Source organism: Pelophylax lessonae (assembly GCF_965119305.1).
Source record: "Pelophylax lessonae genome assembly, chromosome: 3".
In the NCBI taxonomy this organism is placed as follows: Eukaryota; Metazoa; Chordata; class Amphibia; order Anura; family Ranidae; genus Pelophylax; species Pelophylax lessonae.
Genome location: NC_138770.1, coordinates 625,457,951 through 625,485,124, shown reverse-complemented (window position 1 = coordinate 625,485,124; position 27,174 = coordinate 625,457,951). Strand labels below are relative to the sequence as shown.

At 44.1% G+C, this 27,174-nt stretch overlaps 1 protein-coding gene across 1 annotated transcript in view; it reads right to left on the bottom strand.

The window, feature by feature from the left end:
• NEK2 (NIMA related kinase 2) overlaps positions 1-17,873 on the bottom strand; it is a 30,072-nt gene extending 12,199 nt beyond the window's left edge. The window contains exons 1-8 of the mRNA XM_082251727.1: positions 17,771-17,873; positions 14,784-15,001; positions 12,356-12,596; positions 7,673-7,755; positions 7,275-7,401; positions 4,368-4,587; positions 2,711-2,765; positions 1,657-1,733 (exon numbers count right to left, since the gene is read on the bottom strand). Of these exons, the coding sequence (XP_082107853.1) occupies positions 1,657-1,733; positions 2,711-2,765; positions 4,368-4,587; positions 7,275-7,401; positions 7,673-7,755; positions 12,356-12,596; positions 14,784-15,001; positions 17,771-17,866 (1,117 nt within the window). The 5' untranslated portion in view covers positions 17,867-17,873. The remainder of the gene's footprint in view (positions 1-1,656; positions 1,734-2,710; positions 2,766-4,367; positions 4,588-7,274; positions 7,402-7,672; positions 7,756-12,355; positions 12,597-14,783; positions 15,002-17,770) is intronic.
• Positions 17,874-27,174: the final 9,301 nt, after the last annotated feature.

The following is a 27,174-nucleotide window of genomic DNA, read 5'->3' as shown; positions in this document are numbered from 1 at the left end:
GGGCTGTGTCCCAAGGGACATGCCGCATCCCCGATCACCGCGCTGCGAGCCCCCAGGGGGTGGGGAAGAGGGGGAGCAGCGGGAAAGGGGGGGGGATGTCATATGACGCCCACCTGCAGGGAGAGTGTTCCTGCCAGAGTCATTTCCTTAGTAGGGAAGTGGTTAATTAGTACAGTTTTCGTTCGGGAAAAAAAAAACAAAAATTGTAAAGAGCAAGACTATGCATGCTCGGAAACAAAAGTACACATACAAAACAATTCAACACATAACATCACTTCTGAAGTTGAATTCTGTTGTGCGAGACCTTTTGTATGAAAGTAACCTCTTCACTTTCGTTCTGAGACTAGACCAAAAAACGGACGAAAATTCATCCGATAATCTGATCATGTGTACGAGCCTTAAGGCTGGCCACACATGCAAATCTTCCCTTAGATTTTCCAAAACCATATAATATGAGGGTCAAACCTAAACACTTTCGATTTATATGCAATCAGACAGGCCCTTTTACTACATAGTTCAAGGTAAATCTAAAGAAAATTGTATAATGTATGGCCAGCTTAAGGGATCTGAAGTCTTTTTTCCTATTTAAGTAAAAAAACATGTTATACATACCTGCTCTGTGCAGTGGTTTTGCATAGGGCAGCCCAGATCCTCCTCTTCTCGGGTCCCTGGTTGGAGCTCATGACCCCTCCCTCCTGCTGAGTGCCCACACAGCAATCATCCTGCTATGGGGACACCCGAGCCAAGCTGCCGCTCTGTGTATCCATTCAGACATGGAGCTGCCATTCGGCCCTGCCCTCTCTCTCGATTGGCTGAGTTTGATTGACAGTAGCAGGAGCCAGTGGCACCACTGCGGTGTCTCAGCCAATCAGGAGAGTGATTCTTACACAGCTGAGGCTTTTGTGGACATTGCTGGATAGAAAGCAGGCTCAGGCAAGTATTGGGGGGGGGGGGGGCTGCTGCACACAGAATGATTTTGATCTTCATGCATAAAGATCAAAATCCTTCTGACTTTACAACCCCTTTAACAGTGGGGGTGATTTACTAAAAATGGAGTGTGCAAAATCTGGTGCAGGTCTGCATAGAAATGAATCAGGTTTTTTGTTTTGTCAAAGGTTAATTGAACGAGCTAAAGTTAGAAGCTGACTCGCTATCATGCTCAACTGCCCCACATTCTCCTCCTCCTCCCTCCCCCCCCATGCAAGACAAAAACAAAAAAGTCTAGTCTTCCTACTTGTTCTGGATTAGTAACTGTGTGATATCAGAAATTAAAAAAAAAAAAAAAAAACAAAAAAAAAAAAAAAAAAATACTAACCTAGAAATTTACATTTTCAAAAATGTGTTAATGGCAGCCTTCACACATCTGAGGAAAGGCTTCCTTCTATGTTAGGCCAATGGCATCCAAATGCTAGTAGGCATTCCAAAGGCCATGGTTTAATGCAAGACAGCACACACCTATACCTTTGTTAATTACTTTAGCCCAACTACAATAGAAAAAAAAAAAAAAACAGAAAAATAAAAAAGGTAGTTTAATATACACAATCTGAATTATTAGATAAAAAGTGCATGATAGACAGTTATAAAAACAAAGTTACTAAAACTAGTAGTTCTGCCAATCTGGTAAAGCTTCCAGAGGCTTCCTGTTGGCTCTCGTACCTATCCCATTTTCGATAGTAACTCCATAGATGCGCTGCTCCTTCAGCAAGTTAAAGTTCTTCATCAGGTTTTCAGCCCTGCAGAGATAGAAAGTAGTGTCTATTTGTTACACTTCTGTCATGTCTATCCATTTTTTCTTTTTTTGGCAAGCTGCATTTACATTTTGGAGATTTCCCTTCACTTGCTGCCTTGGAGGCACAACAGAAAAAAAAAACATTAGTATGGCGTCCAGATAACTAAACATTTACCCTGCTAGCTGTAAGATTGATTAGCAAATTATTTTATTACAAGTACTAAAAACAGTGCCATCAATTTACATATATTATACATTAACATCAGCTCCCACCCCTAAGGAGCCTACAATTTAAAGGCCCTCAACTCAAAAAATTCACACATACACTAGGGCCAATTTACCTACCAGCATGTAGGTAGTGCAGTGGTTTGGACTCAAACCCGACAACCCTAGTGCTGGTAGGCGGAAGTGCTAACCCACTTAGCTGACTACAAATTATTATAGCTTTTAAAATTAGAAAAAAAAAAAAAAAACAAAACGATAGGGAATCATTTAGCCATATTCAACATCACTAAAATTTCAGCAGTGACGTGGCTACACTCAACTACAGTGCCTGCTCTCAGCATTACAAACATTACTCTAGCCTAGGATATGTCCTAGACATGAATCTTCTGAAGCCTTAAAGGATAAGTCCAGTGGTGGAAGCTCTGCAGAGGACACGGCCGTGAAATGAATGGGAGGTAACGTCACCCATAGACTAAGACTATGGAGCTTCCGTTGTCAGGCATGTCCTCTGCACCCGCCACCATAGCAAATCCGCAGCCGACAGCTCAGCGTGGGATCAGGTTGGATTGGTTTAAAAAAAGTATGTATGCCGATTTCTTCGTTACAGGGCTATATAGGTAAGGGTTCAATCGTGGAGATCTATAGATGCAGGGATTTTTAGTTGGGGTAGCCTTTAAAGGACCTCAGGTTTCATTGCAAGTCACCTCATCAAATTCACACCCACTTTACATTTTACAATAGTGCACATCAACCTACCTTGAGAGTTTATCTTCTGCTAGCCTCTCCCGTACACACAACTCTCTTTCTCGTTCTGAAAGAAATGATGATTAGGAATCACAGGAAGGGGATGCTAACTGTATGCTTTACACATTTTATGTGCATATACACCCAACAGTACATTTCTTATGCAGGTTCTCCAATTGTGCTTCTGTCAAATGGTGAGAGTTTTAAAGGTTTTCAGAGTATGCAAGATGGACTGGAAGTTGGGGGTCACTGTACTGCAGAATGTTTGACTGGCAGTTCATGCCAGGGCAGATCTATCCCGTTAAAAAGAGGGACTACAAAAAAGTATTACTGGCTGCCATGGCTGATCAGTAAAGTGGAAAAAAAAAAAAAAAGGAGAGGCATAGTTGCGTACTGTTGACGCCTGGAGGGGGGGGGGGGGGTGTTCATATGTTAGGTAAGGATTTGCACCCCATAAGTAAAATTGAATTAGTTTAAGACCTTTGACAAATTCACTCTGAAGAGAAGCAAAAAAGATGAAAGCCTCCAACCCTGCAAATAAAGTGTTTTGCTATTATACAGGATTTATATAGCGCCAACAGTTTGCGCAGCGCTTTACAATGTGAGGGAAGACAATACAGTTACAGTACAATTCAAAAACAGGAGGAACTAGAGGGCCCTGCTTGTTATTGCCTAGGAAACAGACACAATGTGCCTCTCCTATTGCTAAAGCCCAAAAACTTCTGTAAATAGACAGGAATGCCCTCAGAATCACACAAAGAACATGTAAACCCAACATTGCATGTTCTTGCTGTACCATGCACTTGAAATGAATGTATGAAAACATATCTTGTTTGCTTTGTATCGCTTCCTTTGTGTGAAATCCCTGGTGTTCCTGCCACTCCCTCGGAATTCATATTAAAAAACTGACCACACTAGGCAGGAGAACACACTAGTCAGTTCTCTAGCTGTGCTGGAACTCCGCTTGTTCTCCAATGATCAGACTAGTCCTGACCTGCTCCCCCTGCACAGCCTTTCACTGCCAAGACGTGTACTGCTGCTTCTACTCCCCCGGCTTTTTTTTGCAGCAGCAGCAGCAGAGAGCACAAGGAACAGAGGTATGCATCATATATCAGTTAAAGTGGATGTAAACAGGATTCATAATACTTGACCTAGGCACATAAATCTGCAGTGTTTGTCTCTCTCCAAAGCCCTGAATCCAGTGCGTTTCTTCTGTTATCAGCATGATAACTTCTGATCATTTCAACAACCGAGATAAAACCAGGCTGAAATTTATGTCGGGGTGGGTGCTATAAATAGATTAGCAGAGATCTTGTCTATTCCCAGCACATTGCTTTCTTCCTTTGCCTATGTGGAGTGGGGGTGTGTGCCTTTCCTCCCATCAGCTTTCCCAGTGTCTGCCAAGAAAACACTCCCAGTGCTGAACAGGAAGAGAATATAGCAAGCTAAAAGACAGCAGATATACATGTAAAAACGTATGTAGGGAGATTGGTTTCATCTCTGTATCATCTGAGGCAGTTCACTTCCCTGGGTATATGTGAGGGCATACATACATGTGTTGCCTTTATTTCTATTTGAATGGGTTGTTTCATAAGGTGATCGCTTGCAACAAATTTTTAAAGAGCAATGAAACCATCACATTCCATTTGTCAGGGACCATGAAACTTACGCTCAAGCCGGTCCTCCCTCTCCTTCAAAGCCTTTTCCCGTGCCAGCAATTGCTGTTCCTTTAATCTGAGCTCAGGCATTGTGGGGTCTGGATGCTGCACCCGCTCCTGTTCTGCAGATTTTCTTACTCTCTTTTCTGATACTCGGTTTTGTTCTTCCACCACAATGTGTGATACTAGAGGTTTCTGCAGAATCTCTTCAATGGAAGGTCTTAAATAGTCCTGACAGAAACCAAAGCACCATTTAAAAAAATTCTAAGAGCATATAAAGTTCTTCTAAGAACAAAAGCAAGCATCAACAAGCTGGTACAAAACAAAAGATTCTGCAATTTAGGAAAAAAAGAAGCATGCGATTTCTGAGTTGGTCAGAATTCAGATTATTGCTAGAGTAAGATACAAATAGATGCAACAATTTTCAGATATAGCATAGTGCTGGAAACTCGACTATACAGCTTTCTGCAGTAAATCCGCACCAGAACTGCCTTTTGTCAGCTACTCTACAGAGCAACTGCAGTACAGACCATTACCCATGTAGTTCATGGTGCCCCTTAAGCGATAATACAATGAGTAAACTGCTACTTGTGTACTTCAGCCAGGTTACAACTTTCGGTCATTCGCTCTCCTAAACTATATGACAGGGATGGATCAATACGCCGGACAAGAGGCTCCAGACAAGAAGGTACCTCAAGCTGCATTTTGTGAGGATAGAATATACCAAGTTTTTTTTTTTAAACCAAATTGGTAGCCTACATAACATAACAATACTTTATTATTTTTTATTTTTAAAGAAAAGTGCATTTAGAATTTAAACAGCCGTGGACGCACTTCATATGCACCGATGACTATTTACGGGCCGTTAGTTAAGTAAAAGTGGCTCGTTTGGTTACCCATGGGGCCTAAGCTCTGGCGAACCTGACCTGGCCTCCCTTCTGCCTTTTTCTCTTCTTCATTTCTACCTTTTTTACCCCCTGTTTTTTTTGTTTGTTTTTTTTTCTGTAGCTGTTGCCGTCACTGTATTTTATCTTTTCTTTTTGTATATCAGTAGACGTCCCTTGAGGGCGGTAAGTTAGGTGCACTTGGCCCGGTTTGAGGGTCGCGCTCTTGCTTTGTCTCGGGCATTATGTTCCCCCAGTGTGCACCTCTTTTTTTTTTTTTTTTTTCAAACACCTTCAACAATTTAAAAATGTTCTTGTTTGCATTGCACCGGGTATTTTTTTTCCCTCAAATTGTTTGTTATTCTTGAGTGCCTGCGATTGAGAGGTGCCTTGAGACAGTCTTTTTACTAAGCCCGTTTTATTATTGGGCTAAGGTGAGCGGCCATTTCTTACTAGCACTAGGATCCACTGGGATCACACTGACAACCACTTTAAAGTTGAACACACTCGATGTTACTCACATCACTATCACAGAGCCGCGTTTCCCTGTGTTTTATTTGTGCAAATTTTACACAAATTATTGAAATGGTTCTTATCTTGATTTTTGCACTTCACCATGAGCACTATATAGGTCAGGTTTTATGACTCACTTATATTAATCTTTTATTATTTTCTTTCACCACACTTTGGCAGTGTTGGTTTGTATTTCACTAGCACAATTTTTTTTTTCACATATTCAATTGATATGTTTGTTTTTTGCTTTCATAGCTTGTATCTTCACTAATTTATGTAATTTGGATTACTATTTTGTGTAATGACAAGGGAAAAGGTTTTGTTTAGTTTTGTAAGGTGTTTGAATTCGGGGGGAGAAAAAAAAAAAAAAAAAAAAAACACACAGGTACAGGGAAATTCTAAAGTTGTCATCACTCCTCCAAAATGACCTAGCCGTGTGGATCTGGGCAGACACCAGTGTTCCCTTTAGCCTGCGCGCATGCGCGGGCGCGCAGTGTGAATGAAGGTCCCGCGCAAGCACCTATTCAAACCGCGCAGCCGCAGACGTGGCGGCCGTGTAGCAGAGCGTGCGCCGCGAGAGCACGCCCATTGTGTGACAATAGCGAATGAAAATTCGCTATTGTCACACGGATCCTCCTCCTGGCCAATCAGGGAGCGGGTCCTCCCGCTTCCTGATTGGCCGAAAGGCCAACTTCATGCCATTGGCCGAGGAAGAGGCGCCGGGACTCGGGAGTCAGGAGGACTGAGGAGAGGCAGGAAGCCGGGGAATGAACTGAAGAGAAGCTGCCGCCCGTGACCGTGAGGTAAGTGCACGGGGGGGGGGGGGGGGGTAGAATCGCGGGGGGAACGCTGGCATCTCTACATTGATTTGGGGACAATGCTGTGGGCACTCTGCATTAATTAAAAATTGAAAAAGTGGGTAACTCTATATGCAGCTTAACATACAGAAAAGGGTGTATTCATCAGTTCTGGAGGATCTCAATGAGGAACTTGCTTGCAGAACCATTACTAGACTCGGGACTGAAGAGTCTTTACATTGATTGGGGGCAATGCTGTGGGCACTCTGCATTGATTGGGGGCAATGCTGTGGGCACTCTGCATTGATTGGGGGCAATGCTGTGGGCACTCTGCATTGATTGGGGGCAATGCTGTGGGCACTCTGCATTGATTGGGGGCAATGCTGTGGGCACTCTGCATTGATTGGGGGCCACAGAAAAATGATCAAACGTTGACCGGTCCGCGGCGATAAAAAGGTTGGGGAGCACTGCGCTCAGAAATTTTTTTATTTGCTCAGCCCAGTAAAAAATTAGAGGGAACATTGGCAGACACTGGTTTCATTCTTCTCTAAAGTTCTGGTTGTACTGAACATTCTTTACCAATTTTGCAGTTAAAAAAAAAAAAAAAAAAAAAACAAAGCACCACTTACTATTGAGCTGAAGGCCCCATTGCATCAATCCCATGGATTTACTGTATGTGTATACAGCCTGGTTTGTAGTTGCCTGAAAACTTGACAGAACTCACCTTCAGGTTTAACATCTGTGTAATAATTTGGTTCAGTTCTTCTGAATAGCGATAAGGAATTCGTCGAAACTTCCCTATTTTGATCTTTTCTGCCAACTCCTTCTGATTATAAGCTGTAAACGGTGGCCTAAGGGAAAAAAAAGAGCCAGGTTACATTAGGATGGACCTGTCAGCCATTTGAAACTTTGAACAGTAAAGCTTTGTTCTGCCAGGAAATCCTTATCTGTCCAGCCCATAGTAACAGATCCCCAATGCCCACTACATACAGATTTAAAAGGTTAGGAATTGACAGGTTCTCCAAGAAATAGGTGATCATTGTGTATTCAGTGCCAATACTAAGCAAGGAAGCACTGTATAAATGTACAGCAAAATCTAAGCTTCTCCCAAGTATTACTTACGAAAGAGCACACAGTTCATAGAGAAGACAGCCCAATGACCATATATCAGACTTCTCATTGTAAGACATTCTATTCATCTGCTCCTAGAAAAAAAAAAAAAAAAAAAAAAAAAAAAAAAAAAAAAAGGATACACTTCAATAGATTAAAATATCACACTTACACAGCATGGGGGTATAGCTAAAAAGCAGCACTGCACTTCACCCAAAATGGGGAAAAGTTCCGCTTCACTACCTCCACCCCCCCCCCCCTGGACACTTTGTGGGGAGCGGCTATCTAGGTACCTGTTCCGATTACCTTAGCAATCAGATTGGAAGTTTGCCCTTCCACCCCTTTGCCTGTAGCCCTCTAGGACACATCACAGGTTCCAGGAGGCTGCGGGACCATTCACAAAGGCCACAACAAGTCACACCTGGCTTCCCAAAATAAACATGCCAGTGCCCCAAAGACTGCCCCGTGTGAGCACAGCGCTGGATCCCTGGACACACAAGTGTCCTTTTATTAAAAAGTGACCAGGCCTATTCTGACATTTGTGGTTTACAAGTTAAAAATCTTTATTTTTTGTAGAAAATACTTGGAACCCCTAAACATTATATATTTTTTTTTAGCAGAGACCCTAGAGAATAAAATAGAGGATTGTTGCAATACTTTATGTCACATCATATTTGCGCAGCGGTCTTAAATTTTTTTTGGAAAAAAAAAAAAAAAAAAAATTCATAAAAAAAAAAAAAGGTCCATTCTTTAATATTTCTAAAAAAGTGCCAAACACATTAAAATAAAGTGCAGGAAGGTGAATATATTCTGTACAACGAACCTTTCTCCGGACAATTGCGTGCCAAGCCACACCACGTGTGCTCCTTTCACCAATCACCCCAGAATCACCAGATCTCACGGCCTCAGAGCAGTGCGTGAGAAAGTCAAGTGACGAAACTAGTAGGGCTGGACATTACTGCGCATGCTCAATTCATGCTTGCGGCTCTTATTGTGACAGCCAGAGGCGAAGAGCACACACATACGCTGGAACCCTTAGTGTCGGGAAGACACTTGTTGAATGTGAGGTTTTTTTTTTTTAACCAATTTTTAATAAACAAAGAATTTGTTTTATGGAATTATGCTATGTGGAATAATTTTTCCTCCCCCAAATATGGAATATCCCTACCTACCCCTCTGAGCCCCTGTATGACAGGGACAGAGTGGATTGTGGACCTGGTTGCTGGATAGGTATAAAGAAGAGGCACAGTAGCTGGTTTATAATTTTACCAGCCCCTCCATCTGGTGACTCAGTTTGGGGTGATTGGTGAAAGGAGCACACAGGGTGTGGTGTGGCACACAATTGTTCACAAAATATTCATTACACAGAATATATTCACCTTCCTGCACTTTGAATGCTTTTGGGACTTTAGAAAAAAAAAAATGAATGGGACATTGTTTATGAATTTTGTATTTTTTTTTTTTATATTTCATTGGCTATTTTCATTGATATGAATTGTTTTGTTATCCCACATTATTTCATCAAATTTTTCACAGATATGAATTGTTTTTTTACAATCTATTTTTACATGATCAATAGAAAGTTTTTGCACAATATCATCCAAGACCATTGCACTTTCTTGCCCAGATCCGGACCTCAGATTTAACATTTACCTAAAAGCAATAAAAATGCTTTTGGCCCTTTAAGGCCGTTTGGGGGGGGAAGTGACATTTGACGTCGCTCCAGTCCTGCAAGGGCATAGAGTGGGGGGTGGGGGGGGAGGGCACCTCTCCGGCCACCTATAAAAGTGATCTTGTGGCAAATCAGCTGCTGGGAACACTTATGTTAAAGCAGACCGCCGGCCGTGTAAGAAAATACCGGGGTTATGGCAGCTCTCTGCTGCCATCACTCCGGTATTTAACGTCAAAGTAGTGACGTAAATACACGGTGGGCAGTCCAGAAGTGGTTAAAGGTCAGCAGCTACAGTATTAAAAGATCCTCAGAACACAAAGTTCCAAAGACTCATGGTCCACATCCCCCAATAGTCCATTATGGTTTAATCCCAATCTCCGAGAGTTCTAGGTTTTGCCTGACCCACAGCTGTGGCATTCCAGGGGAGTTAAATACCTGTGTCACCTATATACCTCACAAGGGTTCAAATCCTTTCACCAGATGTGTGCGGACTTTGATTTTACGCGAACATATCTCTTCTATCATCAACTTGGACATGCAGTGCGTGCACAGTTTGGTTCATTGGAGAACCCTATTCAGATCCCTCCCATGGAGAAAATGCTGAGACACCCTGACCCTGCTAGGCTTATTGCTACGCATTATGCTGCTCTTATTGCCGATTCTAACTCTAGATTCAAAACTGTGCAGGCTAAATGGGTAGATATGGATATACTCTGATTCAGTATTCAGTGATACATATTGTACTTCAGTGATAGCCTCTAAAGATTGCATTATACAATTTAAATGTTCCACCATTCACATCTTACTCCTGCTAGACTTTTTAAGATGGGATTATCTCAGTCGGCCGAGTGTTTTAGGGGTTGCAGTCAGGATGCTGACCTTCTTCACTGCTTCTGAACATGTCCTTTAGTCCAGGAGTTCTGGAGAGAAACTCCTTATTTCATCTGCACTGGGCCTGCCAAACATTGTGAATCCTAAAAACTGTCTGCTGGGTGTCTTTGGGGATCTGGCCACCCCTTCTTGTGCTAAGAGACTGCTCTGTATTCTTTACTTTTATGCAAAGAAGTCCCTACCATTATCATGGAAGGGATCGATATCCAACAATCTCTGGTTAAAACTGGTCAATAACTCACTTCCGCTATATCGGAGCTTACCTTTGAGAATAGGAAAAGAAATAAAATATTTCACAAAATATGGGATCGGTGGATTCCCTGTCCTGACCCTTACTCCTGAATTGCCACGAGTATAAAAATGTGATATATATATATAATAAAAAACTACCTTTACGTCACACATTGACAAATGGCATACTTGCTTATGGTGAAACTGTAGGCGAAGTCCAGCAGACTGTGGGACAGTGGCATTCCAGGGGGGGTCAGGAGTACCTAAAGCAGAAGTTCCACGTTTGGGTGGAACTCTGCTTTAATATTTGGGTCCCTTCATGGTGCTACAGGCTATGGTAGGTGCAGAGTAACAGAGTTTGAACTCAATTATGAAAAATCCTACTACAAAATCATCTAAATGAGGTAAAAGGCAGCAGCCAGCCCATTCCATCCTATTATATAGTCTAAATGGGTGGCATCTCACATCAATTTTGTGGGGGTATGGTCGCTTTTTTTTTTTTTTTTTTTTTTTTTTAAACCTTTGCACTATCCCCTATGGATAATAAATAATGATCTGGTTTTAATGCTAAATAACGCATGAATCTGAAGAGCCTTGTGTACTTACATTGAACTTGTAGGTACTGATACAACTTAAATTACTGCAGGTCTGCAAAAAAATATAGATTGCATTGTGTAACTGTTAGCCAAGTACTGGCAATACCAGGGAAGGCAAGGGCAAATAACCAATCTGACTCCACCACACGTGGAAGTTGGCATACACCAGGACAAGCTTGGGAAATCTCATAGGCAGGGGGGAAAAAAAAAAAAAAATCACTTAAGCTGCCACACCACCATCAGAGTGCACCAAAATGTATGCAAGATTTGCATTGGCCTGTGTATGTTAATCTTGCAGGAAACAGTAGAGGGTGGGAAAAAGACTTGCTAAAACTAGTGCAGCATATTAACCAATTAGCTTTTGGGTTTTAGTCGCCATTCACACTGGGGTGACTTGTCATGCGATAAGAGTCGCATGACAAGTTCCACCCCGTTTCGGGCTACGGAACTGTTCATATTGGTGCGATTCTGACTTGCACTGATTTTGAAAAGGTTCTTGAATATTTTTGGCAATTTCATGTGCGACTTGCATTGACATCTGCATGAAGTGGCACAAATGTCGGCAAGCCGCACTGACTGGCGGCTTTGAAAAAGTGTGCTGGAGTAGTGCGATTTTAAAGCCACATTCTGTGTGAACCAGGGCTTATTGTCAAAGCTTGATTAAAACAAGCTGAAGTTAGATGCAAGTATCTGTAGCTAACTATAAACTGCTAAGGAACAGCAAGTGTGCTAGCCTGCTTGAGCACAGAGTTTACCGAATAAAGTGTCAAACACACAAAGATCTGCAAACTCTGGGATGGAAAGAGGATATTGCCGACAGATCACAAAAACAATAGACCAGAAAGTCTGGGCTGCCTTATTACTGTTGAAATTTATGCTGGACAGACACCGATCAAATTTCCTGATAACCCAGGCAAAATTCACCTTGTGAGTGGCCCCACCAGCACCCTCCTGTTGGACATCCCTTCATGTAGCAATCAAAGGAGCCGGGTGGAAAATGCTGGCCTGAACAGAGGCTGTATGCAAATCAGATGAAGGCGCAGTTCATGCATTTTGATAGCCACTGGAGTTTCTAAAAACAAAATTATAAATTTATAAGAGCAAATGAGACCTAGCTTTAGAATGTTTTTGCATTCCTCTTAGCTCAATGGTAGATTTAGGTTTCTGAGGCTTCATAGTATTTGTCGTTGCTGAACTGTGGACATGCGCCTACTCAACCTTTTGAATTTTTCCTTTCCTGCACAAGACAAGTTGTGACTGGTGCTTTGTAGATCAATATAGGAATGCAAGGCAAGAAATACTCACAGGTGACATGTAGTAAGGAGTACCAACAAATGTTTTAGCAAAACTGGTATCATGGTGTAATATTCGAGCTAAACCAAAGTCTCCAAGCTTCACATTCCTCTTGGCATCTAGAAATATGTTGGCTGGTTTCAGGTCTCTATGGAGAACAGTGTGACCCCCGTCACTCCTTTTATGGCAGTCTTTTAGGGCCAAGGCAAGCTGAACAAAAACACACAATATGAAGTCTTCTTCTAGGTACTGCCTGAAACAAAGACCACATTAAGAAAATGAAAGTAAAAATAGGAGCAGTTAACGCAAGTGTGAATTCATAGAATTTAGAATTGTAAAACTGATTACAGCCACACACACCTACACAGGTTGAACTGGATGGACTATTGTCTTTATTCAACCTCACCTACTATGTAACTATGTAAAACTGTCTTTAAAAACTAAGAAACACAAACATTTATACTCACCTAGGTGAAGCCAGCATCAATCCGATGCTGCATCTGTCACCTGCCGCCTCTGCACTTGGAACTGAATGATGATACGCTGATTGCTCAGTTCTCCCCCTCCCCTCTAAAGCAGCCAGCCATGATGCTCCGGTCACTGGCTCTTTGCTCTGCCCCTCCAGCGCTCACTGAAGGGAGGGGGTGGGAGCGGCTGACTCTGGCTCTCAGCAGATTGCAGAGAGGCTGGCCAGGTGCCAGTCCAAGGCATCTGGGTAAATCCTGACCATACGGCAGCTAACAGCAGACTTCAGCCAGCTGTCGGCTACAAAACTGGTTACAGGAGAGCAGGATGAACTGTAGGACTGTGACCTACAGGAATAGCCAAAAGAGCATTTGCTTTACATCTCCTTTAATCTAAGGCCATCCCCAACAATGTAAAAGGCTACAACAATTTGTACCCCACAACTTTAGCCAAAAATATTTTCTTTATTGAAGGAGAATTAGGATATACTAGTAGACATCTCGCAAAGTTGATTTATAAAAGAAAGAAAGTAAATAAAAAAAATGGATGTTCAGGGTCTTCAGATCACCCATATTAAACTGATCGGAAAGCTGGAGCTAGGCATAAACATTAGCTGAAGCTAGGCTAAACCTTAAATATGTTTAGCCACACTGGCCCAAATTAATTATTTCCATTTCTAAAGAAACAAATCTGCTGTCAGTGCTACATAAACTGGATGTAGCATCGGTTAGTTACATACTGTATATAGTGCCGTGTTCTGGAAGCAGTATGGGGACTCTCCATGCCTTGACCACCACAATACACAAGTCAGGTCAACTGCTGCTCAGCCATTCACAAGAAGTCTTGTATTTTTGTGCATGAATACAAGCCTTCCTCTGATTGACCGAGGCTGAAAGGTGGGCAGATGTCACATCTCAGTCATAAATCCTTGAATTCAAAATATAAAAATACAAGGCTTCCTGGTGCTCGGCCCTACTTGATTTCTATTTGGGAACAGGACAGGAGCTCCCCGTGCCTCTGTGCTATATGTAGCTGACACTACATTGAGTTTATTCAGTGCTGACAAAGGGTGTATTTCCTAGTGATTAAATAGTCCTTTCGGGCAAGGTTGGCCCAAAAAAACGATTTAAAGTGGGTAGCAAAGCTAGAGTTAGGATTTGAAGACCAACTTTGGGCTCAGTACCCTACTCATTAGCCCCCTCCTGGAGGAGCCCCACACATTGTTTTATCTTTTTTCAGATGCCTACAAATCAGTTTATCCACTGGCTGAAGCTTGATGGTTTGAAATATACCACTTCTATATTCTGATAAATTGCATACAGGTAATACATACATGGATACTACTCAGTATACGACAGCTATAGGGGCTGGGACAAAGTATATAACTGCACTGGAGAGACAACTGAAAGGAACAAATGTGTTTGGGAACTGCAAGTCTCTTAAAGAGGTTGTAAACCCTTTTTTTTTTTCTCTCCTTTTTCACCCTGAAAGACAAACACATAATGAGCTAGTATGCATCGCATACTAGCTCATTATGAAATACTTCCCTTAGAACGAGCCCCCCGCCGTGCCTGCCCTGGATCAGGGCATCCAGCCATCTGATTGGCCGGAGCCGCGGTGACGTCACTCCCACGGGAGCCGACGGTCACGGCACGGAGTTCTGAAGGAACGGCACCAGCGGCCGTTCCTTCAGAGCGCATGCGCCAGTGACGTCACTGGCTGCATGTAAGGTAAATATCTCCTAAACGGTACATGTTTAGGAGATATTTACAGTACCTATAGGTAAGCCTTATCATAGGTTTACCTATAGGTACAAGTGTCAGAGGAGGGTTTACTTCCTCTTAAGTTACAAATCAATCCTACAATATTCAGGAAAAAAACTCCAGCATACATATTATTGTGTTTACAGACTGCTGCCTTGTTGAGCTCTGTACTCCTCATACAATCCAATGTCATAGATTAGGTTTGAACCTACCTCTCCTTCGTGCATTTGGCAATAAGGCTGGCAAGGTCACCTCCTTCACAATACTCCATTACAATGTAAAGAGTTGTATTTGTCCGATCAATTATACGGTCATAGTAACGGACAATATTTGGATGTTTTAATTCCCGTAACAAGTTCACTTCTGAGACCAGCATCTGCTTCTCTGTCTCGCTCATTGTGCCATAGTCCAGCTCTTTCCATACCAATACCTGCAGAGGGGAAAAAAAGTTAAAAGAAAAAAATGATGCAAACAGGCCCCATTGATAAAGCTGTGAACATGACATTTGCCAATATTCACCCAGTTGAATGTTCTTGGTGCATGTAGAATTAACTACCAGTGAATCTCTGCTGAATCCACAAAGGGTCTTCATGTACATTTTCTGGTGCTATCAATTGCATCTCAGGTTAAAGCGGACTTCCGCCCAAAAGTGCAACTTCTGCTTTTAGTCCTAACCCCCTGACATGCCTCATTTGGCATGTCATTTCTTGTGGTACCCGCTCCCACTTCTGCTCGGAGAGCCACAGTGCCCCAAGCAAACGTTCTCCTCTCCCCCTCCCTCCAACCTTCTGGGACACGTTAGAGGTCCCAGAAGATTGCCGGCCAATCAAGATGCGCAGTGCGACTTACGTATGTGCAACCGGCTGTCACAGCCAGTTGCCCACACTAGTGATATTGGCACCGCCGAGACCAGAGGGAGAGGATCAAGGCTTCGGGCTGCCGCATTGCTGGATCGTGGGACAGGCGAGTGTGTGTTTATTAAAAGTCAGCAGCTACACTTTTCTGTTTATTAACCACTTCAATACCGGGCACTTTCACCCCCTTCCTGCCCAGGCCAATTTTCCCCTTTTAGCGCTGTTGCATTTTGAATGACAATTGCGCGGTCATGCAACACTGTACCTACACCAAATTTATGTCATTTTCCCCCCACAAATAGAGCTTTCTTTTGGTGGTATTTGATCACCTCTGGGTTTTTGCTAAACAAATAAAAAAAAAAGACCGAAAAGTTTGAAAAAAACATTAAAAGTTTTTTTGTTTAGGTTATACAATTTTGTAAATAAATACATTTTTTCCTGCACTGATAGGCGGCACTGACGGGCGGCACTAATGGGCACTGATATGCGGCACTGGTGGGCAATAATGGGCACTGATAGATGGCAACGATGGGCAGGGCACTGGCAGGCAGCACTGATGGGGAGGGCAATGGGGGGCTCCCTGGTGGCCATAGTGGGCATCCCTGGTGGTTCTAGTGGCATAACCCCCCCCCCCCCCCCCCGAGGGTCTGCACTGGTAATCAATGATCTGATTACCAGTGACGACCCCCCCCCCCCCCCGTCAGGGGAGCCGCCGATCGGCGCTCCTTTACTCGTGCCTATCAGGCACGAACTAAGGAAAGCCGATCAACGGCTCTTCCTGTTTACTATGTGACCAGCCGTGATTGGACACGGCTGGTCACATGGTAAAGAGCCTACGTCAGACTCTTTACCGAGATCGGAGATGCAGGGAGTCAGGCTGACACCTCGCATCACTGATCACCGCTCTGCACGCCCCCGGGGGGGGGGCGCACAGAGCTGTATTATCCTGCCGCCGTCATATGACGTCCGGTCAGGATAATACAACCACATTCCCGCCGTCAATCTGCTATAGGGCGGGCGGGAAGTGGTTAAAGTCAGCCGCTACAAAGGCTGAAACACAGCTTTAAGCAGGGTATTACACTGAAAGAAAAAGCCTGACAGATCCCCACATCAAACAAATGATGTGTCATGCAGGGATCTCCCCTGCTACAGAACCATGTTGACAAAAAAGATCGGTAGGCTGATATTTGGGTATATCCAACAACATGTCAGATTTCTAGTATGTGACTATTGCCAGCGGCTCTAGCCACTATCAATCTGAGGGGTCTCCATAAGACATCAGATGTTGTATCATTTCCCCTATTAATGTTCTATTTAGTTAAGGTGATTGTAAAGTCTTGTGTGTTTTTTTAATACCAAACATGCTATACTTACCTGCTCTGTGCAGTGGTTTTGCACAGGGCAGCCCGAAGCCTCTTCTTGGGTCCCTCTTCACTGCCCCTTGCCCCTCTCTCCTGTCGAGTGCCCCCACAGCAAGCAGCTTGCATGCTATAGGGCAGGGGTGTCCAAACTATGGCCCTCCAGTTGTTCAGGAACTACAATTCCCATCATGCCTAGTCATGTCGGTGAATGTCAGAGTTTTACAATGCCTCATGGGAATTTAAAGTTTCTGAACAGTTGGAGGGTCATAGTTTGGACACCCCTGCTATAGGGGCATCTGAGCTGAGCTGCAGATCTGTGTGTCCATTAAGACACTGAGCTGCCACTCGGCCCTATCCCCTCTCTCTCCTGATTGGAGAACTGTCAGCAGAGGAAGCCATTGGCACTGCTGCTGTGTCTCAGTCAATCAGGAGGGAGAGTCCCAGACAGCCGAGGGACTCGAGGACATTGCTGGATAGAGATGGGGCTCAGGTAAGTTTTAGGGGGTGCCGGGGCAGCTGCTACACACAAGGCTTTTTATCTTAATACATAGAAGATGTATATACTTACCCAGTTTACAGGCTGCTCTGGTTAGGTCACATGATCCCTGGGTCAGCCAGCTGCAAGGGAAAGGAGAGTACAACCGACAGCGGCTGGAAACGCCTGGAGTCATGACTTCATAGGCTCCCATGGTGAAGCCATTGTCAGCAGTCCCTCCTCTCCCCTGCTGCTGTTTGACACTTCCAGATGCAATTGTAATGGGATAATCAGTGCGATTACCTGTACTGGTCATAATGTTATGGTTGGTCAGTGTATGGGCATAGGTTACCCCCAACCCCAGAGCATTGGCTCCCCTGACACAGCGCCCCCTGGTGTCCAAAGCAATAACTGCAGTTCAATACCAACACATTTATGGGAACCCAAACAGGCTCTCCGGTCTATTTTTCACAAAGACAGCGCTCCCCGCTCCCCCTACAAGCCCTCACCTTCCCGTCCGCTATCCTGCGGATTTTCTGGCACTTTCCATACGACCCGGAGCCTATTGTGTACAGCACGTCATAGTCCTCCACCCGAGACGGCATCTTTTCCGCCAGCCTTGCACTCCACCGGCCTCCGCTCCCCCCGGCTCTATACAGACCGCCGGTAATCTTTCCACCGCAGCGGAACCACTCTCACCAACACACCGTTTAAACGGCGAGCTCTCTGCGATCCGACCGCTGATTGGCTAACGACGTCACGCTGCTCGCCACCTAATTGGCCCAGGTTCCTGCTCCTTTCGCTCGCTGATTGGCCGCTGGAAGGAGGCACGACGCAAACACGCAGCAGTTGTTGTTAACGTGAACTGGTGGAAGAGGCGTGGCTGAGGACTGGTATCCCGGGTAACCGACGCGGCGGGTAGGGGGAGCGCCAAGCTTCAAACGGATTCCCGAAAGCGGGTCACATGACACAGCCTGTTTGTCGCATAGCAACGGGTGAGAGGGTTTCCGGAAGTGATGTACTACGTACCTACGTACTGGTCGTGTGAGTGAGGGAGGTTTCTCCTGAATGTGGTAGTCGGACAGAGAAATCCTATTCACTTCTGATATGTATAATTGTGTGAGAGTCTGATCCCACGTTCACACCTATGTGCTTCTTCATGCGTTTTGCATTTTGGAGAAACTCACTACAGTCCATTTATTATGGTTTCCTATGGTACACGTTCACATATATGGGTTTTTCAGCAGTTGCTTCCCGGCCCGCTGCTTACCAACCAGCTATTCTTCACACAAAATTCAAATTGGTTGATCATTTTTCAGCCGATCTGAATTCTAATCTTTCTGAATTTGGAATTTGTTAGAAAACTAATAAACAAAATGAATTTTAACCAATTTCAATTAAATTCGTTACTATTTGGTTTGGAGATTTGGATACATCCGAATCTCCAAATAGCCAAAAATAAGTCCGAATTTGTATTCGCACCGAAACGAATTGCACACGTTTACTGACTTTCCTGACTTCATAATTAAAGCGGAGTTCCAGCCATTTACTCACCTGTCCAACGGTCCAGCAATGCGGCCGCCGGAAGCCTCGATCCTCTCCCTCGGCGCCGGCATCACTGCTGTGGGCACCCGGCTGTTACAGTTTGCGGCTTCACAGCCGGGTACCCACTGCGCATGCGCGAGTCGCGCTGCGCGCCGTGATTGGCCGGCAATCTTCTGGGACCTCTGACGTGTCCCAGAAGATTGCAGGGAGGGAGGGGGAGAGGAGAACTTCCGCTCAGGGCGCCGCGGCGCTCCGAGCGGAAGTGGGAGCGGGTACCTGTCAAAACTAGGTACCCGCTCCCCCCCCCCAAAAAATGACATGCCAAATGTGGCATGTCGGGGGGTCAGGACTCCCTAAAGCGGAAGTTCCACTTTTGGGTGGAACTCCGCTTTAAGCTTCACTAACTGCCATTTCCCTGTTCAGTGACAGTCTTATGTGCACAAGTCCAATGCACCACAACCAGCTAACTACTTTCTAACCGAGAAGATTAATCAATCTAGCAGGTTTGAAAACCTGTACTCGTGTATATTGTCCCTATAGTTCTATAAGAACTGGCAGTGTCATCTACCCATCTCCACTGGTTAAAAGCTAATGGTTGGGCAAGAAGAACATTAGGAGTGCCCTGTCCACTGTTGGTGCTTGGATGGTCACCTGCCATTGAGGCTTATAACACCAGTCAGACAACTTAACTGGGTATTCAGTATGTTAACAATTGAGACAATTTGCATGATAAGGATTGCATTAGCATAAAAAGGATCATTGTCTGATAATGATTTTCTTCACTTTAAAGATCGACAGGATGAAAGTTGCAAGTTGTTTACAATAATGACAGAGCTGTGTGTATAAGGGGTCAGGAGATATCTCTCTGATAACATTGGTAGGGCGATACAGTATCTGCCCATCCTTAGTTGTTGAAGCATCAGGACCTGTTGAGATACTCAGCTGCAATTACTATTGCTGCACACTGTTAAAGCTGGACTTCAGCACTTTCAAGGTGTGTGGGCTTTTGTCCAGGTGCAGGTATGCTCAACCTACTTACACATTAAAGCAGAGTTCCACTAATTTTTGTGTTTATTAAAAGTCAGCAGCTACAAAAAGTGTCCCACGGTCCAGCGATGCGGCCGGCGAAGCCTCGATCCTCTCCCATTCCTCTTGGCGGCGCCGCCATCTAAAGTGTGGGCACCCGGCTGTGACAGCTTGCGTTGTGAATGGCCAGGCAATCTTCTGGGACCTCTGATGTGTCCCAGAAGATTGCAGGGAGGGAGGGGGAGAGGAGAACTTCCGCCCGGTCCGCCTAGGCTTAGGCGGCCCGAGTGGAAGTGGGAGCGTGCACCTGTCAAATCTAGGTACCCGCTCCCAGACCAAAACAATGACATGCCAAGCGTGGCATGTCAGGGGGTCAGCAGTATTTAAAGAGGAAGTTCCACTTTTGGGTGAAACTTTAAGACCCATTTACCTTCTAGTGTGAGCTTCTTCAGCAATGAAACGTCTATGCTCCCGCCTTCACTCCAAGTCGACTGACTTCCTGTGCTAGAGTGTACGATGTACTGCAGGCAGTGTACACAACATCAAAAATTGCTAGGAACACGAGGAAGAAGTTTTGCATGCCAAAACCAAGCAGATTTAGCGTAATACCTTTTTATATCAATCTTTAATTATGGTTTGTTTGGTTTTTTTGGGCTATTTTGTGATATCTTTTCCTGTTTTTTCATTAAAGTGATACTAAAGGTAAAGTGTTTTAAAAAAAAGAGTTATACTTACCTGCTCCAAACCTCCTCTTTTTGGGTCTCCACTGGCGCTCCTGGCTCCTCCCCCCCTGCTGAGTGCCCACATAGAAATCTGCTTGCTATAGGGGCACTTGGCGTGCTCACTCTCTTGCCATGGACACAGAGCTTGGCTTAGCACCCTTCCTGCCCCCTCTTCCATGGCTGTGGTTGACAGCAGTGGGAGCCAATGGATTTCGCTTCTGTGTCTGAGCCAATAAGGAGGGAGAGAGCCGGGAGAGCCTCTGCTTTCGTGCACATCACTGGATCAATTTCGGGCTCATGTAAATAAAAGGGGTGGATTGCACACAGAAGGTTTTCCTTTGCAGAAAGGTAAAAAACGTTCAGCCTTTAGAACTACTTTAAAACAATATTTAAAAATCACTAAAAGGATTCTCTAAATTAAATACTTCCCCCTTTGAAGAATGCTAACATATTTTAAACTCTGTTACCTAATGGTCTGGCGTGGCAGTGAGTATCTCAGACTTTTTTTTAATAGTCATAAATGTTACAGCAGACACTGTGAATGGTGTATGTTTCTATTAAAACATGTGAAGGCAGCTATTGTTGGGGGGGTAAGCCTAATTCACACCTGTGCAATGGTTCTCTTTTTTTAGTGCATTACACTAATGCATCCTTTCTCAAACCTTTGGACATTGAGGAACCCTTAAAATACCTTTCTAGTTTCAGTGATCCTGCTAAAAATTACTATATGTACAGCTCACAGTACATTCGTGTGATGGGCGCTGGTAAGAATGCTCTTTACATTTGTGGTCAGTGGGAAGAATCCCCCTTACAGATAGTAAAAAAAAAAATAATAATAATTGTTGTCAGTAGTTACTTAATTGAGAGACAGAAGATGCTCATTGCTTAATACAGCGGAGTTCCACCCTAAAATTAAACTTACCTCCATCTTCTCGTTCCGGGTCACCTGAAAAACAAATGGATAATCGCAATTTTTTTTTTTTACTTACCTGGTTTAGAAGAAAATATACTCACCTTACTTCCTCTTCCTCCCCTCGGCGGCCACGGCGATTTGTCACTTCCTGGCTTGCAATGATTCCTGGGAGCTGAACGTCATCACTCCCAGGAATCAATGCGCCTGCACCGGCCCCGACGTCAGTTCCAGTGCGGGCGCCGTCATACCTTGCTAAACAGCTTCTGGGCATGCCCAGAAGCTGTGCAGGGATGACGCTGTGGCACCGGAAGTGACGGCGGGGCCGGTGCAGTGCATCATGGGACCGAAGAAGACGGAAGAGGACACAGAAGAGGATCGCGCTGGCTTCAAGCTGCCCACACCTGAGATGGCAGCGCTGGACAATACATTTTCAAGGTAAGTATTTCTTCTTGCAGGTAAGTGCGACCCGGGACAGATCAGAGGCTATCCATTGTGGAATGCACTAGCCCTGACTGTCCTGAGGGGATTTTTATTAAAAAAAAATGTCCCAGGGTGGAACTCCGCTCTAGCAAGAATATGCCAAATATTTTTCATCCTGGCCTCAGACTCCAGTTTTCATGTTTCATCTGGCTCTTATATATTTTTAGATAAGATAATAAAATTCTACTTTTGCTGTCTAATAAATTATAACTATAGGCACATTTTTTATTTCATTTTTGTATGCAAGGGAGGGTTATAAACCCTGTCAGATTTTTTTTTTTTTTTAGCCATCTGTGTCCCATTTCTGAGATTTCCCTTCCCATCCTGTCCCATAGTCAAACAGTAATTGAGAGGAAATCTATGCAAATTAGGGAAATCTATTGGGGAGCCCCAGGTCAAATAGACTTGTGTCCCCATTGGAAGATTTCCCCTCTATTACTACTTTACATTTTGCTGAAGCCCAGAGCCCCTGAACAGCAGTAAATCATAAAGCGGAATTAAACCCATTGAGTTACGATTTCAAAAACAGTTACATTCCTGAAATGCCGGGATTGCTCTCTGTCACATTTGCTTGTGTCTTTAAACAAACTGTCAAAGCATCAAATGTCTGGTGTCATAACTGATCACATGTGCCGCACCATGGCAGTTGAAGATCAGAGGCCAAGACAGCAGCTTCCTGCAAAATAGTGTGTGCTTATTAGAAAAAGGAGTCAAACTGAAACTTCATTGTTTGTGTTGTTGATTTTAATTTCTACTATTTTGCCTATTTATAAGCACCTATATAAAAAATGTAATAATTCCATTGGATATACTGTATATTACCTATTCATGGACAAAATATTTAATCCCTCTGAGAAGGGTGGAAAAATAGGAATGTAAACAGGCTCTGCCTAGTAATACACCTTGCTTAATTGTGCTGAATACACTTGAAGGAACATATTGTGAAGCAGCTACCAGTAATAAAGGCTGACCTGGGAAGTCCACAAAAATGTTGTGGAAAAACCCAAAGATAGTTGGGCTGTAGTCAAAGAAAGAAATAAATGGTATGTTGTGGGAGGCAGTTTTTTTTTATTTTATTTTAAAATGTATTAAAACACTTAAAGTGATTGTAAAGCTAGACTTTTAAATTAAAATAATAAACATTGTATACTTACCTGCTCTGTGCAATGGTATTGCACAGAGCTGCCCCGAACCCCCTCTTCTGGGGTCCTACACCAGCGCTGTCTGTTCCCCTTCTTCTCCCATAGCAAACACTTGCTTTGGAGGCAGTTGAGCGTCCATAGACACACATGGCGCAGTCTTGCTCCCTCCTCACAGGGTTTGTCTCCTGCGAGAGAGGGGGAAGGCGGCTCGGTTCACATCTATGCAGTTTGCGATTGGTGCATTTCACAGTGCATTTTGCTGTGCGTTTTGCTCTTTTTATTCTTTTTTTTTTTCCAATTTGTTGTTGGGAAGATTAAAAAATGCAAATTGTGTCAAAAACGCATTGAAGTCTATGGAAATCTATGGAACCAAAAAAGAAAAAAAAAAGAAAGCCTTCTTTGCATTTTAAAAAGTCCCTGATTCTTACCAAAACACACAGCAGCTGAAAAAAGCATAGATGTGGATGTGTTCCATAGGAAACCATGTTAAAAAGACTGTAGTGCTGTAGTGCGTTTATGCAAAAAGCACCAAAAAAACGCATAGGTGTAAACCAGGCCGACCTGCTGCAGGCAGGCACAGCATTGGATAAAGATTGGGCTCAGGTAAGTAATTAAGGGGGGCTGAGGGGAGCAGCCTTTGAAAGGTTTATGCAGAGAATGCGTTAAGGTAAAAATGGTGCTCCATCAGGACCTGCCCCCCCCCCCATATCACTCCAGCCTGCACCACCCCATCTCTCCCCCCGCCCATCAGTCAGTCAGTCAGTTTACTTACCTTGTTCCTCTGGAATGACAGGCGGCTGCCTCCCCCTCAGGCTCCTTCATGTCCCTTCTCGGCGGCCGTCTCCTCCTCCCTTCTTGGCCAATAGCATGCCTTCTTTTTTCGGCAAACCGGTAAACAGGTCTCAGGACCCGCTTCCTGATTGGCCGGGAGGAGTATCGGTGTGGCATTAGCGAATATTCATTCGCTATTGTCACTCAACTGGGTGGGCTCAGGGCACAGTGCTCTGCGCCCTGAGTCCACCCTTTTTTTGAAGCCTATTAGAGCCTCTGGCTCTAATCAGGTGCTTAAAAAAAAAAAAAAACATTGAAATCCATGCGTCTGGCGCCCTGCATGTAGATTAGGGGGCCGGACGCATGGATGGGGGGGGGTGGCGGCGCCCCTGCGCCACCAATGGACAGGCCGCCAGTGGATTGAGGACTCTGGAAGAAGCGGAGGATCAGAGAAGACAGGATCAAACAGCCTTTTTTACACAATGCAGGAGGATTACTAAGGATTAGGAAGGATTACCTTGGGTTCCACAGTGAGTATAACAAGCATGCTTTACTGTATATACAGACTGATTTTACTGTTGTGGGTTTAGTAACACTTAAAATGCATTTTAGTTTTAAATAGTATTCATTTAGTTGAAGAAAATATTTTAGTCAATGAAATTAAAACTGGTCTGCAGTAGCCCCAGATTGCACCCATTATCTGCTTATTACAGGTGCAATGCTTTACAGGCTCCTATTTATTTATTTTTAAATAAATAAATAATAAATGCACATTTTTTACCTGCAAAAAATGTGCAACATTTTTTTTTTTTTTTTATAAAGGTTAAACTTTTTATTTAAAGTGGAAATACAGGCAAAATAAAACAAACACCTATAAGATGTTGTCTGGCATTAGCAGCTGGCCATCTTTTATTCACAAGGTTGAGTGCCGGTTCACACATATGCGATGCGGGAACCCTGCAAATCCACTGCGGGTACCCGCATCGCATTCAAATCGCAGGCACTTCACTTCCATATGCAAATCGCTGGGGGTGTCAGTACAAAGTTAACGACACCCCCAGATCAGTTTGCATATCGCAGTGCAAATTGACAGTTTGGACATGAAACAGATCGCATTGTTGTGAACACCCATGCAATCCGATTCTGCTGTGGGCTCAAAAAAGGGTGCTGGGCATGTTGTTTCTGAATCCGATGTGAATTCAGTCATACAATTTGTATGCCTGAATTGGCATCCCACAGACATCGCATGTGATTTTCAGAGCAGTGCGCTCCAAATCACATGTGATGTCTGTCATCGCTACAGTGTGAACCGGGACTGAGCCCCGGTTCACACTTGTGCGTGTGCGGGGTTCGCATGTAATGTCGGAGCGCACTGCTCCGACATTACATGCGATCAGCTGTGCGGTGCGAGTTTAGCCATACACTTTGTATGGCTAAATTCGCACCGTAGCCGCACCAAACACGCACAGGGACCCTTTTTGGAAGCCGCATCAGGATCGGTTCGCACAGCGGTTCACACTTGTGCGATCCGATCCTGTGCGAACTGCACGATCGCACTGTGATATGCGATCAAACTGGGGGTGTCGTTAAGATTACATTGACACCCCCAGCGTATCGCATATGGCAGTGTGAACTGCCGGGGGTGCGTGTGCGATGCGGGAACAGGCTGCGGATTCGCAGCCTTCCCGCACTCGCATAAGTGTGAACCGGGACTAAAACCTTTTCCCCCAAGAAAATGTTGCTGTAACTGCTTTCAAAGTGTTAGCTGAAGGTGGTCTTTAATTTCTTTTGTTTCTTACTTAAAGTCTGTTTAAAACTACATGGCCAACTAAGACTACCCTGCCCACAGGGTAACAACACTGCTGTGCGTTTTTCACTGCAAAACGAACAGAACCTGATTAATGGAAGTGAGAAAATAATGGATCTACTGGCAGGATCAACACCAAATTAAAACAACATATATGATAGTCTGTCACTTTATTATAGTTTTATTTTGCTCATATTTTTTGTTTAAAAGAGATGTATGGGATTATTTCCCCCCCCCCCCCCCCCCATTTATACTTACCTAGGTGGTTGCAGCATCGGTTCTCCAGCGCCTCCACACTGAGAACCGAGAGATCGAATACCACCGATCGCTCGGTTCTGACAGCTCCCCAAGCAGAAGACTGCTGACCGACAGTCACCGCTCTCTGCTCTGCCCACTCCTCCCTCATTGGAGCGCTGGGCTGTGGAGGGGGCAGCTCAGGCTCTCAGCAGCTCGCTGAGACAGGTATCTGTCCAGGCACCTGGGGGATCCCGACTCCGTGGTCGTGATAACGCGGTGCCTGGACTGACTTTTGTGACCTCAGCAGAGACAGGACTTCAGCCCACTCTCTGCTGAAAATGGGTCACAGGAGTGCAGCTTTGGCTGTACATCTCCTTTAAATAACATCCGCCACTTTCGATAAATCAGTTCATCTGTGGTGTTGTCACCCTTTCCTGCAAATCTTCTTCCGTAGCCACCACGGTTATATTGTGATGTTACACTGCTATTGCTGAAATGAGCAGACAGTGCAAGCAGAGCGAATATGAGCAATATAAGGGAGAAAAACTGTAGTTTTTTTTAAGCAAAAAAAAAAAAAAAAAAATTGCACCACTCTTGTACCAATAACCCTCTACAAAAGCAAGTTTTTTTTTTGGTAAGGGTTTAATTCTTTAATGCACACTTCTCAAAAGCAAGGAACACCGCTGGTGTAGTTCAGAGTTCTTAAAATGTCCTGTAGATGGCAGTATTGACTAAAATTGTTCATTTTGTGAAACTCATTTATTGCGCTTTGACCATTCCTGACAGTAATCATCTAGTCATGTGTGTTTTTTTTTGGGGGGGGGGGGGGGGTTCAAACTATTTTTTTTTTTAAATGTAAAAATTATAAAACTGTTTTCTACTTCTAGAAAAACTAGTTTTACAGGTCTGGACAGATCCAGGACACCAGGTATCCTAGTGAAAATTACAGATGGTGCCTAATGCCCCATTCACCCTTGCAATTAGGGCTGCAGTGGGAATTCTGACCACAAGAATCAGAGAATTCCTGCAGTCAGTATAATATGTGTTTGCATATAGCTGCAGCTGACTGTTCAGATTTAATCAGACATCCACTGATTACCTTTGGTTAGGGATAGATGGTTAAATCTGGATGCAGACAGACTTACATTCATGAATGAACATTTGTTCTTAACCACAGTTAATCGCTGGATGTGCCAACAGCCACAGACAGCTGCATCTGCCATCAGCCTGTCATTGCTTTGTACAGACTGAGCGGCTGTTGGCAAACACC